General features: G+C 48.3%; 1 protein-coding gene across 1 annotated transcript in view; it reads right to left on the minus strand.

The window, feature by feature from the left end:
- The window catches only part of ELAVL1 (ELAV like RNA binding protein 1), a 37170-nt gene extending 21517 nt beyond the window's left edge, over nt 1-15653 (minus strand). The window contains exons 1-2 of the mRNA XM_086409626.1: nt 15510-15653; nt 970-1160 (exon numbers count right to left, since the gene is read on the minus strand). Coding sequence (XP_086265752.1) covers nt 970-1141 — 172 coding nt within the window. The 5' untranslated portion in view covers nt 1142-1160; nt 15510-15653. The remainder of the gene's footprint in view (nt 1-969; nt 1161-15509) is intronic.
- Nucleotides 15654-15762: the final 109 nt, after the last annotated feature.

The raw sequence follows: 15762 nt of genomic DNA on the forward strand, positions 1-15762 counted from the left end.
GCCAACCCAATATAATATTTCCATAATAAATATGACTTTTGACTTGAAATTATTTTTCAGTGTAGGGAATCAAGATCTTACAAGCCAGGGTGGGAGCCAGAGCACTGCTGAGAGGACTGGCCATTCCTCAGAAGAGCTGGACAGAGATGAGGGGGAGGAGGGGGGAGGGGGAGGTAAAGGAGGGCTCCCCAAACGTACCTCCCTGGGAAGGAAAGAAAGCAAGTGCTTCACAGCCCCAGGTCTCTTCACATTTCTCTCTAGAACCCTTGCAACCTTGCTCTCAGAACAGAGGCCTCCTTACAGAGGGCCTTACCAGGTACTGGCCTTCTGCAAACCCTTAGGCAGTAGGTAGCATCGTGAGGAAGGCAGGTGCCACCACCCCACTTCGTGGATGGGGACACTGAGGCGCTGTGGGAGGGTGGAGCTTTGCGCCTGCCTGCCTGCCAAATCCACGGCCCACCCATGATCCTCTGCTCCCCTGCTCCAACCTCTGTGAGAGTTCAAGCTCAGTTTCAGATGTTCAAGTTGACAGCATGAGAACAGAGAGTCAGGGTGGCCCAAACCTAGCGAAGGGCTGCCCACAGGGGACTGACTCAGTGCTCTGCTGCAGGTCTGACCTTGAATGCACTGCCTGAGAAGATGGGCTGGGCCTGCCCCAGGCAGGACACTGGCTAGGGTCCCTCTGCAGCTGGAACCATGCCCCTTCCAGCTCTCACAGCATCCCTGTTTCTCCTTCCTGTCTCCTCATCTTCCCTCCCCTCCCACTGTCTTGTTTTGTACATATTCTCCATCTCAGGATGGATTTTTCCTCCTTTGGGAACCTACAGCCAATCTTACACCAGGAAGGGAGCAAAACAGAGTTGAGATAAAAATGAAACTTCCTGGCTAAGAAACAGGGCTTGGTGGGACTGCCCCAGATACCGCCCCCCCCCCCGCCCAACACACACAAAAATGGCTCTGTTTCTTTACCTGCCACTTTATCCCGAATAAGTTTTGCAGATTCCACTTCACCAATACTGCTGAACAGACTTCGTAGCTCATCCTGGGTCATGTTCTGAGGGAGGTAGTTGACGATCAGATTTGTTCTCCCGATGTCGTCCCTGCAGTCTTCGGCCATGTGGTCTTCATAACCATTAGACATTGTATTTTTTTAAAAAAATCTGCAGGGGGAGGAAAAAATGAAGTAAATTCCAAACGTTCCCACTGCAGGATATCAAAGCAATGCTCATGACTGTGTTTGCACTTAAGACATTTTTCTTTTCAATGCTACAAGTTCAACTTATGTCCACGCAAAAACCTGCATGTGGATGTTTATAGCAGCTTTATTCGTAACCGCCCCCAGACTGGAGGCAGCCAGGATGCCCTTCAGTGGGTGAATGGAGAAACACACGCCAGTCATCTGGTAACACACACACAGTGGAAAGTTCTTCAGTGCCAAGAAGACAGGAGCCAGGAAGCCACAGACATGGAGGAGCCTTACATGCACACTGCTGAATGAAAGCTTGAAAGGCTACATACTAGGGGGTCTCCAGTATGTGACATTGTGGCAAAGGCAAAACCAGAGAGACTGCAAGATCAGGAGTTTCAGGGAAAGGGGGACGAATAGGTAGGGCACAGGGGTTTTTAGGGTAGCGACGCTGTTCTCTGAGGGTATAATGGGGGATACACGTCATCATACATTTGACCAAACCCACAGAAGGTTTAAAGTGAAGAGTAAAGTCTAGGACTTCTCTGGTGGCACTGTGGATAAGAATCTGCCTGCTCATGCAGGGCACATGGGTTTGGTCCCTGGTCTAGGAAGATCCCACACGCCGTGGAGCAACTAAGTCTGTGCACCACAACTACTGAGCCCGTGCTCTGGAGCCCATGAGCTGCAACCACTGAAGCCCGTGGGCCCAGAGCCCATTCTCTGCAACAAGAGAAGACCCTGCAATGAGAAGCCCATGCACTGCAATGACGAGGAGCCCCTGCTCACTGCAACTAGAGAAAGTCCACATGTAGCGAGGAAGACCTAGCACAACCAAAAATAAACAAATAAAGAAGATTTTTTTTTTCTAAGAGAGAACTCTAAGGCAAACCCTGGGCTTTAGTTAGGTAACAACAAGGGTTCATCTATTACAACAAAATACCACACTAAGGCAAGATTTAGTAATAGGGGACTGAAACTGTGCCTGCGGAAGGGTATAGGGAAATTCACTCTGGACTCTCTTCACAATCTTTCTATGAACCTAAAACTGCTCTAAAAATAAAGTCTACTGAAACAAAACCAGAACTAGTCCAAGTTTAACCATTTGCACTTAATAAGAGGGCTTTAAAGAAGCAAGCCCACAAACAATTCCAGTACCACGATTGGAGCCTCTGGGAAAAGTGTTTGGGGCGTCTTGAGAACACTCTAAAGATCTTGGATTGCTTTGTCCGGTCTCCATGTGCACTACTGATGCAGCGGGACATGGAGGAGCCTGCAACGAGCGCCGGGGCAGTCTACCCAGACACCCTGTCTGTCCTCCGGCCAGCAGGCAGAGGGCCTCTGCACTGCTTTCCTCACAAGACAGAGTGACTGAGCTAGGAAAGAGGTTACGATTTCTCTACCAGTTAGGGGACCTTTGTCTCCAAAGCTGGCAGGCTCTGGAACACCTTAAGCTGCCTACAGAAATCCTGACTTTCAGCAACACCAGCAGGGCACAAAGATGGCTTCAGAGGAAAGTTGGCTCAAAACTGCTCTTCTGGAAGCACCACTCACTCGAGGTTTTGCTCACAGGCACTGCTGTGAAGTCCTGTGTCCTTGACTCTAAAGAAGCAGGCATCTCTATGGAGCTGAAAGTCATCACTGAGAAAAAGGCCCTGCTGCCCACTAGTCGGGAGGTCTCCAGGGCAGCCCAACCCTTTCTCCAGATTCTTACTGCCCAGTTCTGACTTTAGGCTTCAAAACCCAGTGCCCAGTGTCTAGAGCATTTCGCCTCCTCTAAAAATAGTCTTGCCAGCGGTTATATAAAAACCAGTACGCATCTCCTGCACAGGATTTCCCGCCTGCCCCATAACAACACGGAGAGAGGAATCAGGTCTGGTTCTGAATTTCCTGGGGGAGACATTCAGGTCTTCTCTACCTTCCAGCTCTCACTTGCTTCAGACTGTACACAACATGCAGAATCAGTCTTGTCTCCTAGTATTTCTTTTTTGAAAATGGTCTATGCTTCCTGCTCTTTAAAAAGCAGTTAGTTTAGCATCAAGAGTCATAAAAGAAAAGATTGGAAAGGGAGACTTCACAAGGTTAGAAACTCGTGGACGGCAAAGACATCACAGGCAAGCAGCAGGCTGACAGGGAGAAAGTGCCAGCTCCTTATTATCTCACTTAGAGCTGGGTTCTCACCCTGGGTGATTTTGCCCTGTCCTCCGTGGGACACTGGGCAGCATCTGGGGGCGCTGCTGGCCAACAGGATGGGAGAGCCTTGTGCCACTGGCACCCAGTGGTTAGAGGCCAGGGATGCTGCTAAACACTCCATAAGGCACAGGACAAGACAGCCCCCACAACCAGAAATTATCTAAAGTGTCAGTACTGCTGACACTGAGAAAAACTGATTCAAGGTATCTAGAAATCAATATGAAAAAAGCCAATGTATCACTAACAGAGAAATGGACCAAGGATATGAGCGGAAACTAATAGATGCTGGCAGTTAAACAGCCAATAAGGCAAGAAAAGAGGTTCAAGTTCACAAACAATGAAGAAAATGCAAAATAAAAGTAGATGCTACTTGGTGTCAGTCAGAGGGACTACAATCCAGGATGGATAAAACCCAGTGTAAGTAAGGAGAAGGCAATGGCACCCCACTCCAGTACTCTTGCCTGGAAAATCCCATGGACGGAGGAGCCTGGAAGACTGCAGTCCATGGGGTCGCTTAGGGTCAGACTCGACTGAGCAACTTCACTTTCACTTTTCACTTTCTTGCATTGCAGAAGGAAATGGCAACCCACTCCAGTGTTCTTGCCTGGAGAATCCCAGGGATGGGGGAGCCTGGTGGGCTGCCATCTCCGGGGTCGCACAGAGTCAGACACGACTGAAGTGACTTAGCAGTAAGTAAGGATAAGTGGAGAAAAAAACACACCCTTCCCCCACCTTTTTTTAAACACTCTTATATACCACCAATATGAGTGTGCAAAGTGCAACCTTTTGGAAAGACAACATGGCAGGCCTATCAAAATATTTAATGTGAACGCTACCCTCTGACTTAGAGCTGCAAGAAACTGCTCTACAGAAATAATCACACAAGTGCAGGGAAATATGTGCAAGGAACATGCTGACCCCAAGGCTGGTAAAACACTGGATATAATCTAAACATGTATTAGAGACTTCCCTGGAGGTCCAGTGGTTAAGACTCCGCAGGGGACCTAGGTTTGATCCCTGGTTAGGGAACTAAGATCCCACATGCCTCAAGGCCAAACAAAACATAAATATGTATTAATGGGAGATGGTTAAATAAATACCATTTTCAGTAAAAAGCATGGCATTAACAGGTTTGATCAGGAAAAACTCCACAAACCTGTTAAACTGTCTGTAGCCATGAGATTTTAAGATCACTGGAGAAGGAAATGGCAACCCACTCCAGTGTTCCTGCCTGAAGAATCCCAGGGATGGAGGGACCTGGTGGGCTGCTATCTACGGGGTCTCACAGTCGGACACGACTGAAGCAACTTAGCAGCAGCAGCAGCTCAGAAACAAACAAAAACACTGGCTGAAGCCTGAACCAAAGTACAAGCATTAACTAAAGAATTAAAATGCATGCTGAAGTTTGGTCAAAATGTGAGTCAAATCTTTTTCTTCCTCCTTCCCCCTTTTTCCCTCTATCTCCCTCTCCACTCTTGTTTTACTCTTCTGCCTTTTCTCTCACATGGATTTCACAGATAATAAACTGGGTAGTAATTACCAGAGTGGGCTGTCCTCAATGCCTGGCAAAAAATTTGCTTTCTAAATCAGTGGTTGGCAAACCATGGCCCATGGGCCAAATTTGTTCAGACCACAGCCTGTTTTTATAAATAAAGTTTTATTGGCACATAGCTACTCTCATTTGTTTATGTTCTGTCTATGGCTGTTTTTGCACTCCAGTGACAGAGCTGAGTAGCTGTGACAGGGACCATATGGTCCATAAAGCTGAAAATATTTACCATCTGGCTCTTTACAGAAAAAGTGTGCCGACCTCTGTTCTAAAATGTAAAAATAGAAAAATTTCTTGGAGAAAATCTTTGTGACACTGGGTGAAGCAAAGATTTCTTAGGTACCATGCACGAAGCCAGATCCATTTAAAAGAAAATTGATAAACTGGGTATCATCAAAATGGAAAACTTTTGCTCTTGCAAAAAAGACACTGCTAGGAAAATTATAATCCAGAAGATTATATTTGCAAATCATGTGTCTGAGAAAGGTCTTGTATCCAGAACTTTTTTTTTTTTTTTAAAGAAAAACCTCTGACACTTAACAGTAAGAAAACAACTCAATTTTTTAAATAGCAAACAATGTGAACAGATACCAAGCCAAAAAAGATATATGGATGGCAAACAAACACATGAAAAGATGCTCAACATTATCAGTTATCAGGAAAACACAAATTAAAACCACATCAAGGGAATTCCCTGGCAGTCCAGTGGTTAGGACTGCACACTTTCATTGCCAAGGGCCTAGGTTCAATCTTGGTCGGGAAACTAAGATCCCGCATGACCAAAAGACAGACAAACCACATCAAAACACTGTTACCCATCTAGGCCTATAGGAGGTCTAAAACAAAAATAAAAGCAAGAAAGCAAACAATGACAACAGACCATACTGAGCTCTGGTGAGGCAGTGGAGAAACTAGAACTCTCATGTATTGCTGGTAGCAATATAAAAATGTTAAAGCCGCTGTGGACAACAGCTTGGCAGCTTCTTATAATTAAACATAAACTTACCATATGACCCAGCAACCCTAGTCCTAGTACTCACACACAGAAAATAAAAACTTTTGTTTATATAAAACCTATGCAGTAATGTTAATAGCAGCTTTATTCATTTTTTTAAACATTCAGTTTTTATTTTTTATGTGTTTGTTTTTTCATAATCTTTTCCATTTTGGTTTATTATGGGATATGGAATATAGTTCCCTATGCTATACAGTAGGATTTTGTTGTTTACCCATCCTATATATATATGTTTGCATCTGCTATCCCTTCCCTCCCCCTTGGCAACCACAAGCATGTTCTCTGCGTCTGAGTCAGTTTCTATTTTGTTCACAGGTTAACTTGTGCCACACTTTAGATTCCACATATAAGTGACATCTCACATGGTATTTGTCTTTTTCTTTCTGAATTACTTCACTTAATGTGATAATCTCTAGGTCCATCCATGCTGCCACAAATGGCATTATTTCATTCTTTTTTATGCCTGAGTAGTATGCCATTGTGTATATGTACCACATCTTCTATGTCCATTCCCCTGTTTAAGGGCATTTAGGCTGTTTCCATGTCTTGCTATTGTGAATACTGCTGCTATGAACATAGGGGTGCATGTATCTTTTTGAGTTAGTTTTATTTGGATATATGCCCAGGAGGGGAATTGCTGGATCATACGGTAGCTCTATTTTTAGCTCTTCTGAGAAACTTTCATCCTGTTCCCCATAGTGACTGTGCCCATTTACATTCCCACCAGCAGTGGAAGAAGGTTCCTTTTTCTCCACACTTTCTCCAGCATTTATTATTTGTAGACTTTTTGATGATGGCTATTCTGACTGGTGTGAGGTGATACCTTGCTGTGGTTTTGTTTTGCATTTCTCTAATAGCAATGTTGAGCATCTTTTCATGTACTTATTGACCACCTGTCTTCTTTGGAGAAAAGTCTATTTAGGTCTCCTGCCCATTTTTTGATTGGGTTGTTTTTTTCCGAGTTGTATGAGCTATTTGTATATTTTGGAAAGTAAGCCCTTGTCAGTTGCATCATTTGCAAATTTTTTCTCCCGGGCTGTAGGCTGTCTTTTCATTTTGTTTATCGTTTCCTTTGCTGTGCAAAAGCTTGTAAGTCTGATTAGATTTCACTTGTTTATTTTTGCTTTTATTTCTATTGCCTGGGAGATTGACCTAAGAAAAAAATGGTATAATTTATGTCAAAGAATGCTTTATGTTTTCTTCTATGAGTTTTTATGGTGTCATGTCTTAATAAGTCTTTAATCCAGTATGAGTTTATTTCTGTGTAGGGTATGAAGGTGTGTAATAATGTCATTGATTTACATGCAGAGCACTCTTCTTCATAACTGCCAAAAACTGGAACAATCCAAAAGTCCCTTGAACCTCCAGTGGATAAACTACAGTACACCATACGATGGAACAGTATTCAGCAATTAAAAAGGTACTACTATTCACGCAATTCGTAAGACTCTCACATACATTTTGCTGAGTGACTGAAAACAGACTCAAAGGCTACTGCATGGTTCCATTCTGGAAAAGGCAAAAGCTTCTCCAGAGGTTACAGATAAATCAGTGGTTGCCAGGCGCACGCAGTGGGGGAAGGGTTGACTTCACAAGGAGAACAATATTTTTGTTTCCCAGGTGATAAAATTTTCCAATATCATGATCATTCAGTTCAGTTCAGTTGCTCAGTTGTGTCCGACTCTTTGTGACCCCATGAATTGCAGCACGCCAGGCCTCCCTGTCCATCACCATCTCCTGGAGTTCACTCAAACTCAAGTCCATCGAGTTGGTGATGCCATCCAGCCATCTCATCCTCTGTCGTCCCCTTCTCCTCCTGCCTCCAATCCCTCCCAGCATCAGAGTCTTTTCCAATGAGTCAACTCTTTGCATGAGGTGGCCAAAGTACTGGAGTTTCAGCTTTAGCATCACTCCTTCCAAAGAACACCCAGGGCTGATCTCCTTTGGAATGGACTGGTTGGATCTCCTTGCAGTCCAGGGGACTCTCAAGAGTCTTCTCCAACACCACAGTTCAAAAGCATCAATTCTTCGGCACTCAGCTTTCTTCACAGTCCAACTCTCGCATCCATACATGACCACTGGAAAAACCATAGCCTTGACTAGACAGACCTTTGTTGGCAAAGTAATGTCTCTGCTTTTCAATATGCTATCTAGGTTGGTCATAACTTTTCTTTCAAGGAGTAAGCGTCTTTTAATTTCATGGCTGCAGTCACCACCTGCAGTGATTTTGGACTCCAAAAAAATAAAGTCTGACACTGTTTCCACTGTTTCCCCATCTATTTCCCGTGAAGTGATGGGACTAGATGCCATGATCTTTGTTTTCTGAATGTTGAGCTTTAAGCCAACGTTTTCACTCTCCTCTTTCACGGTGGTGGTCATATTCATTTGTAAAAATTCAACTCTACAACGAAAACTGAATTAAAAAATAAATTTTAGGGACTTTCCTGGTGGTCCAGTGGTTAAGATTCTGCCTGTTCACTGCAGGGGGCACTGGTTTAAGCCTTGGTCAGGGAATTCCCCATATGCCGTGCCATGGTGCGACCAAAAAAAAAAAAAAAAAAATTTTTTTTTTAAATTTTTGTAAAGATTGAAAGCGTGAAGCTTCTGCATGACAGCCCTGTCCTTGGCATTGCTGCCTCCTCCTGACATACCCAGTCAAGGCTGAGCAGCCCCCTGTGGGCCCCATTCTTGGTCAACTGGCACCGCTGAAGAACTCAAACCCCAAGAGCAGTTTCTTGGTGCTTCGGTGCCACCCTGCAGTTCACGTCCCTTCCCCTGACCTTTCCAAATCTGCATAGCTGTCCCCGGAAGCACCAACCACAACCTGGTCTTGGTGTCTGCCTGACAATCGATGACTCCAGCCATCTCTCACTCGCCAGACCCTGCCTCCTGTTACTCAGCGTCCCTCCAAGTGGCAGTCCTGTAGACATCTCCAGGTTACCCCCCCCCAGCCCCACCAAGCCAGCTCCCCCACTTCCCGCCCCCGCCGGTTCTCCCTGACAGTGGAGTCACCACCTGCTGAGGCTCAGAGGTTACACGACTTTGTCCAGGGGCAGTCATCACCCTGTTAATTAGTGGCAGGACCAACCCTCAAGTTGTTGCTGCAGAGCAGTCTTCCAAGGATAAAATGCCAGGCCTGCTACAACGGCCCCTGCTCGTCCCCCCTTCTCCCTTCACTTGACCGTCCCCAGCATGCTGCGGACCTTCATCTTTCTGTGCTTTTGTTTCAGCTGCTCTCTTGACAGGGACAGCCCTCCCTCTCCATCACCTCTTCATTTATCTTTAAAGAATCTCCCAGGATGCTCAGTTGCTCTTGTTCTCAGTGCCTGTACACTGCCGGTGTGAACCTTCATTGTTGCACAAATCACTCTGACTCATAATTATTTGCTTTTCACCCACATCAGTGAAAGTTTTGAGGGTCAAGTCTACATCACTGTTGCCAAGGGTCCCCAGGGGTATCTGGCAAACATACCAGGCACACACAGAAGAGGGGTACAGGCACACTGGGAATCATATGTATATGCATTATTTGATGTTAAAGAAGGGTGGCTAGAAATTGTATCGACAATCTATTTAATACATTTAGTATCTTACTTTATTATGGTCATCCTATCCCAGCCCAACCCATGCACCAAAGTCAGTTGCAGGGAGCAAAAGGAGAAACTTAGTGTAGCAAAGTGATCCCTGCTAATTTGGAAATGTTTCTGGTAACGGATCTGTGATGGAGAAGTCCCGTTGGGACGATCTCTGAGGGTTTTCAGCCCTACTGAGCTATTTTCAAAAGTTCTGGTCGTGTGACTTCAAAGATGTTGCTCACATCAGTAGTATACCTACTGTGTATATAAGGGAGAGATACCCTATGCATGTGAGTGTATGTGTGTGTGTATATAAATGATATAAAAGCATATGTAGGCGGTACATATGCAAAGCAGCAAGATCAGTTTCCACCAGGCACCTATGAGCATCTGTCTTGGTTTATAGTCACACAACAGGCTTTCTACTTGGGCTAGAACAAAACTAGAACAAGTCAAATATATCCTGGGGCTCAACCCTGACACCTCACACATCACACGACAGGGCCTGGACTCAATTATTTCTGCCGTCCTTTCCAGATGCAAAGTCCTGAGTTCTTCAAGGTGAAAGTCTTAGGAGTGTAAGGTCACCCAGGAAACGCTGTGGTGCCAGAGAAAAACACTGACAGCGCTACCTGACCCAATTACAACCACTACGCAAGGTAAGGGCTCACTGAGATCAACTCAGTTTCCTTCCTCGTCCCTTCCCACAGCCCACGGTGACGAAAGCTGTCCAATGGGGACAGCTAAGTCACAGCAAGGCCATGCCTGCCAGTCTGAGAAGCCCAGGAAAGAGGCAGAGTGGGTGCAGCTGGGTGTCCAGTCCAGCCAGAGCGCTCCATAGACCCCGAGGGCACTGGATCACACCCACAGCCCTGCTAGGAGTTCCAGTTGATCAAGGCCCCTCCAGGGCTCTCACATGAAACTGCAGAGCAACCTGGCCCAGGAGGAAAAACCCACGGGCTTTAACAGACCTGAGCTCCAACACTAACCTTACTGCTCATCAGCTGAACTGTCAGGGACGTCACTTCCTTTCCCGGAGCTTCCGTCTCCCTGTCTGCAAACTGAGGTGTCACCCCCTGCTTCAGCTCTCAGCACAGTTCCTGACACGTGGTGAGCGCCCACTAAGGACCACACTGACCCTTTCCACTTGGGGCCCTGGAAATGATCCGTACCTCTGAAGCCATTTCTAACGGGCCTGGGTTCCACGGAAGCCACGGTGCATTCCAGAGCCAGGGATCACAAGCACCCATGGGACACAGAAGAGATCCGTGGTAGTCCCTGGTCAGTCACGCATCAATTACACACATATCCTGAGACGAACTGGCGGGTCTCCTCATCTGTTCACCAGCAACATGAACCTCATTCAAGTCTCGTCCTCTCACTCTGACTTTACCAACAAAGTCAAGGTGAGCACGTGTCTCCCTGTGCTCCCCACCTCCAGGTGCAAGCATCCTCATGTCTCCTTCTGTTCTCACCCCCCTCTTCAAACCTTCCCCTCCCCCTGAATCACTTCATTTGGTGGCACCCATTTACACTTGTCCCCCAGGCCACCTCTCCCATCCCCCAAGCCTAAGTGAGCACCAGTTTCTGCTGGTTTTGCATCTGAGATGCCTCACTCTCCCTCCATCTCTCTGCCATTGTCCCTGTTCAGGTCACTGTCACCTTCTCGGCAGACTGACTCCTATCCAGTCTCCCTGCCACACGATTATTTCACACCAAGCATTGTTTGGCCTTCTCCCCCCAGTTCACTCCCATTCCTCTGTCTCCTGATTTCTGTTTGTGGCGACATCAGTCTTGCCTTTGGGTTGCTCTGCGCTGTTTCCTCTCCTGTAAATCTTTCCTCTGGCATGACTGTCTCCCTGACAGGTGGCTGGATCCAGTCACCTCTGAGCTCCCTTCTTTCCCCCAGCACACACAGAGTGCAATCACATGCCAGCACAAGCAAGGCAGTGGGTGTAGAAGACAAAACAGCAGTCCCAGTCCTGACCCTCAGGCGAGTGCTGGGCCATCTCTGTCCTACCAAAGCCTCTTGACTGGTCTGTCTGTCCTTACTCTCAGGGCTTCCCCAGTGGCCCAGTGGCTGACTCCGCGCTTCCAATGCAGAAGGCGCAGGTTCAATCTCTGTCAGGGAACTAAATCCCAAATGCCACAACAAAAGAGTTCACAGGCCACAACTAAAGATCCTACATAACGCAAGTAAGACCTGGCACAGCCAAATAAACAAATAAATATCTGGGGGTAGGGGGGGAAAGGAATAAAAGAAAAGCGCTTTTCCAAACTCACTTCTTGACTGTGTCGAGAAGCCCTGTGCCACCTGATCCTGGCATACTTCTCTAGATTCATCTCCAAGCCCACCTTCTTGATCCTCTGCCTGCCCAAACCGGTCCCCTCAGCGTTCTGGACTTCTCTGCATTCACCTTTTCTCTTACTTAGGCTGCTGGCGGCACCTGGAAATTGCTGCCCAAGCCTCTCTGATGACAATGACCAGTTTGGATACCGCCTCCTTCATCAAGAACAAACCCCAAGTAACAAACAATAATTTCTTTCAAGGCTCTCCAGGCTGTCGCTACCCATGGCTTCCTCCTTTCATAACTTTAATTTCACACATCTATGTCTTTTTTCCCCAGCTCAGGTTGTCAATTCCTCGAGGAGGCAATTTCTTCCCCTCCTCCCTGTTTCCCACAATAATGAGCCAACAGTAAGGTTTTACATGTTCAGTCTATAAAACTGTGCTCACTGACTTGGCCAGTGCCCTCGAGTGAGGATGGACAGTGAACATATGAGCGAGTCCCATCGACACCTCCAGACAGGACGCTACCTTCTGCCACCTCCCCACTTTCGGTCTGTATATGCACAGAAGGTACACATATCCTACTCAAGTGATGTGCTATTTTGTCTATGTCTACATGCTAAACTGCTCCTTCTTTTGTCTTCTCTGTTTCTCTGAGTGACCGTTATCCACCTACTGGGCACTCAGGCAGGGCGCCGAATCATTTCCCAGTGTTTTCTCACATCCCACAGCTAAACACCCACTGAGCCCTGTGTCCTTTACCCCCTAACTGGGTCTCAAACCCACCCCCTACTTCCAGGCCACCATAGCCCTGGGTCATATTTTTGACCTTTCTGATTTACAGGAAAGTCATCACCTCCGAAGCAGTTTGCTGGCTTTCAGCAATATTCTCCTCCAGCTCTTTGTCTTGTGCGCAGACCTGACCCCTTCGCTTTGTGGAATGAAACTGTCAGACAGTTCCCCTCGGCCTGGTCTGCAGGACAACACCCTTTCCCTCTGCACACCAGCTATCAGAGTCCTCTTACCACCACTCACTTCACCTTTCTTGCCTCTGAACTACCAGATCCCGTGTGGGTCTCTGAACAAACCAAGACATCCCCACCTCCATGCCTTGGCTGGTGTGGTTCTTGCATCCTACCAAGCCCTTCCCCACAGTCTGGGCCTGGATAACCCCTCCCCTCCTGTTTCACCTCCTCCAGGACGGTGATTACCTTTGCCCACCAGGGCTAGGTTAACAGTTTCCTTTTCTGTGTTTCCACATCAGCAGGCACATAACCATAATTACCACGCTCAACAGAGTGGGCTGAAACAATCTGTGCATTCGCTGCAATCACCAGTGCCTCCCCAGAGCCTAGAACAGAGCCTGGGACTCAGAAGTCGAGGGCAGAGAGTCAGCTAAAGGAGGGAAGCAAAACTAACTTCCCTCCCACAGGCTGGTTTTCTCTTGCTCTTCCCCTGACTCAGTCTCAGGTCGGCCTTGCCGCTTAGCTACTGCCACCTAGGGGCGAAAGGAGGCGGCTGTACTTCTTTCACCATTCAGCACTGAACCTGATTCCATTGAATGAGATGCGGACAGGAGTGAGGAACTACTGGTGAGGGTAGAGAAAGAGCAGCAGTCTGGGGAGGCTTCATATAGTGAGTGAGCTTCAACCTGGGCCACACAGCATGAGGAGGAGATCTCCAGGTGGAGGAGACCGACATTCCAGAAAGTGGGGGCAACAGGCATGAGGGTCGGAGTTTGGGGCCTATGTGCAGGCGAAATCAGAAAGGAAGCGGGGGGGCGGGGAGGGGGGCAGTGGTTAGAATGTGCAAAGGATCCTCGACTTCAGCTTTTAAGCCACCTAAAAAGGTTTAAAAATTAATTTATTTTCCACCCAAACACTCTTGATTGGGAATAACATAATCAGACCTTGCTTGAGTGCGGAAAGGTGATAAGAGATGGGAGGCAGGGGTGACACAAAAGCAGGGCCTTAGGAAGATGGTACTTTCATAAACCTCTCATTTTCCACTTGCTGCCCCATGACTTCACACTCAACACAGCCAATCCGAAACTCCGCCTCTTCAACATAAACCTTTTGAGATGTTCATATATCTTACTTTCTTCATGGGCCTTTAAGTCAAATATTTTTATAACAGATCGTAGCACAAAGCTCTGCACACAGAAAATGCTCAGTGATACATGAATGGAACGTCTCTCCAGGTCCCCCAAATGCTGGGATTATAAGAGTGGTAAAACTTGGCCGTTAAAGGTAAGAAATCTGAGTCAGAGTGCCTGAGTTCAAATCCTGCCATTAGCCACTTTCCCGTGTGAGACTGGTCTCACTAAGCGACCTACTGGGCTTCTTTGTTCCTAAAACGGAACTTACAACAGACAGTACCCACCTCAAGGGCTGGAGATCAATGTCCATCCGTGGATAGCACATAGTAAATCCTCACTAAATACGGTCAACTATTTATAACATTATATATTCAGTGTCTCCTCAGGCACAGGTCATGCAGAATGCTAAGGCTTCCCAAATCCTTAAATCTGCACAGCAACAGTCTCATCCATCCCATTCTACAGATAAGCAAACTAAGGCTCCCACAAGTAGAGTTTGTCCAACGTCTTGGGAACTCTGGATTTCAAGGAATCAGAAATAGGGCTAGGAGTGCTTCTAGTGGAAGATCATTCATTTAGTCCAGGAGTGGTTCTCACACATGTGAGTATATGTGTGGTACTTTCGGAAATCTCTAAAGATATTTTCGATCTTCACAAATGGGGGAAGAAGATGCTGCTGGCATCTAAGTGGGTAGATGCCAGGGACAGCCCCTCCTCCACCCAAACCCAGAATGATCAGACCCAAAATGTCAGTAGTGCCAAGGTTGAGAAACGCTTTTCGAGAGAATCCGCCTCCCCAACGTCCCACTTTTGGAGCCTTGGCTATTCAGATCGCTCATGAATACTCTGTGGGGGGGGGGGGCTCTGTTCCTCCAGGGGCGGCACCTGCAGAAGTTCTTCTCCACCTGCCCTGCACACAGTGGGTATCAGAACCCATTTTTAATATGCCTAGCAGCAGAGGACGCCGGAAAAGGAAGAGCATCCATCCCCCATTGTTCAATTGCGTGCAGTTTGTGTTTTCAACACACACACATTTTACAAATCCAGACGTTCCACACCCCAGAAACTGTTTTGTGAGAAACGGTGTTCAAAAAATATTTTTCTTTCTTCCCCTAGGGCTCTCATACATACCGAAGGGTTTGTACACTTCTAAGAGGACCTCAGATCCACCGCGGTCCTCTGACAACCGCTACAAAAGATTGTGTAAGATTTCCCGGGGGAGCGAGCCCGCGGGCCGTGACCTCCGAGAGCTGAGGGCGCTCACTCCACTCCCTCGCCTCTGGCTCCGCTCTCTCGCCCCCGGATACCCGGCTTGCAAGGCTACCCGGGCCCGGCCGCGGAGCCCGGCCGCCAGGCGCGTGCCCACGCCGCGACCCCCTACCTCGGCCCTCGCGGCGGCCGAGGAATCCGGCCCGGGGCCTGTCGCTGGCGCCCACACCGGCCGGCCCCCGCCCGCTCGCCGAGGCCCGCGCGCGTCCCCTCCCGGCGCGGCGCGGCCTGGGCCTCGGCCGGTGCAGGCCCGCGAGCGCCCGCGGCCGGCCCAGGCGAGCTCAGGCCTGCCGCGGCCTACCCCGTCGGGCGCCGTCGAAGGCCCCCGCCTCACCTGGACGCGGGCGGGTGGGCCCGGGGCTGCTCCTGGGCAGGCGGGCGGCGGCGGCGCGGCGCTAACGGTTCCGCTCGGCCTCGGTAGCGCTGGCGGTAGCGGCGGCGACGGCGACGGCGGCGGCGGCTCCTCCTCAGCGCGCACGACCCGCTCCGGCCCGCGGCCCGGACACGCCCCCCCGGCGCGCGCGCCCATTGGCCGGCGTCCGCCACGGCGCGCTTCTCATTGGCCCGCGTTGCTGTCGCGGCGCCCC

This window comes from Bos grunniens, chromosome 7, assembly GCF_055505025.1.
Source record: "Bos grunniens cultivar Pamir isolate PY7600 chromosome 7, Bosgru_T2T1.0, whole genome shotgun sequence".
NCBI classification, from domain to species: Eukaryota; Metazoa; Chordata; class Mammalia; order Artiodactyla; family Bovidae; genus Bos; species Bos grunniens.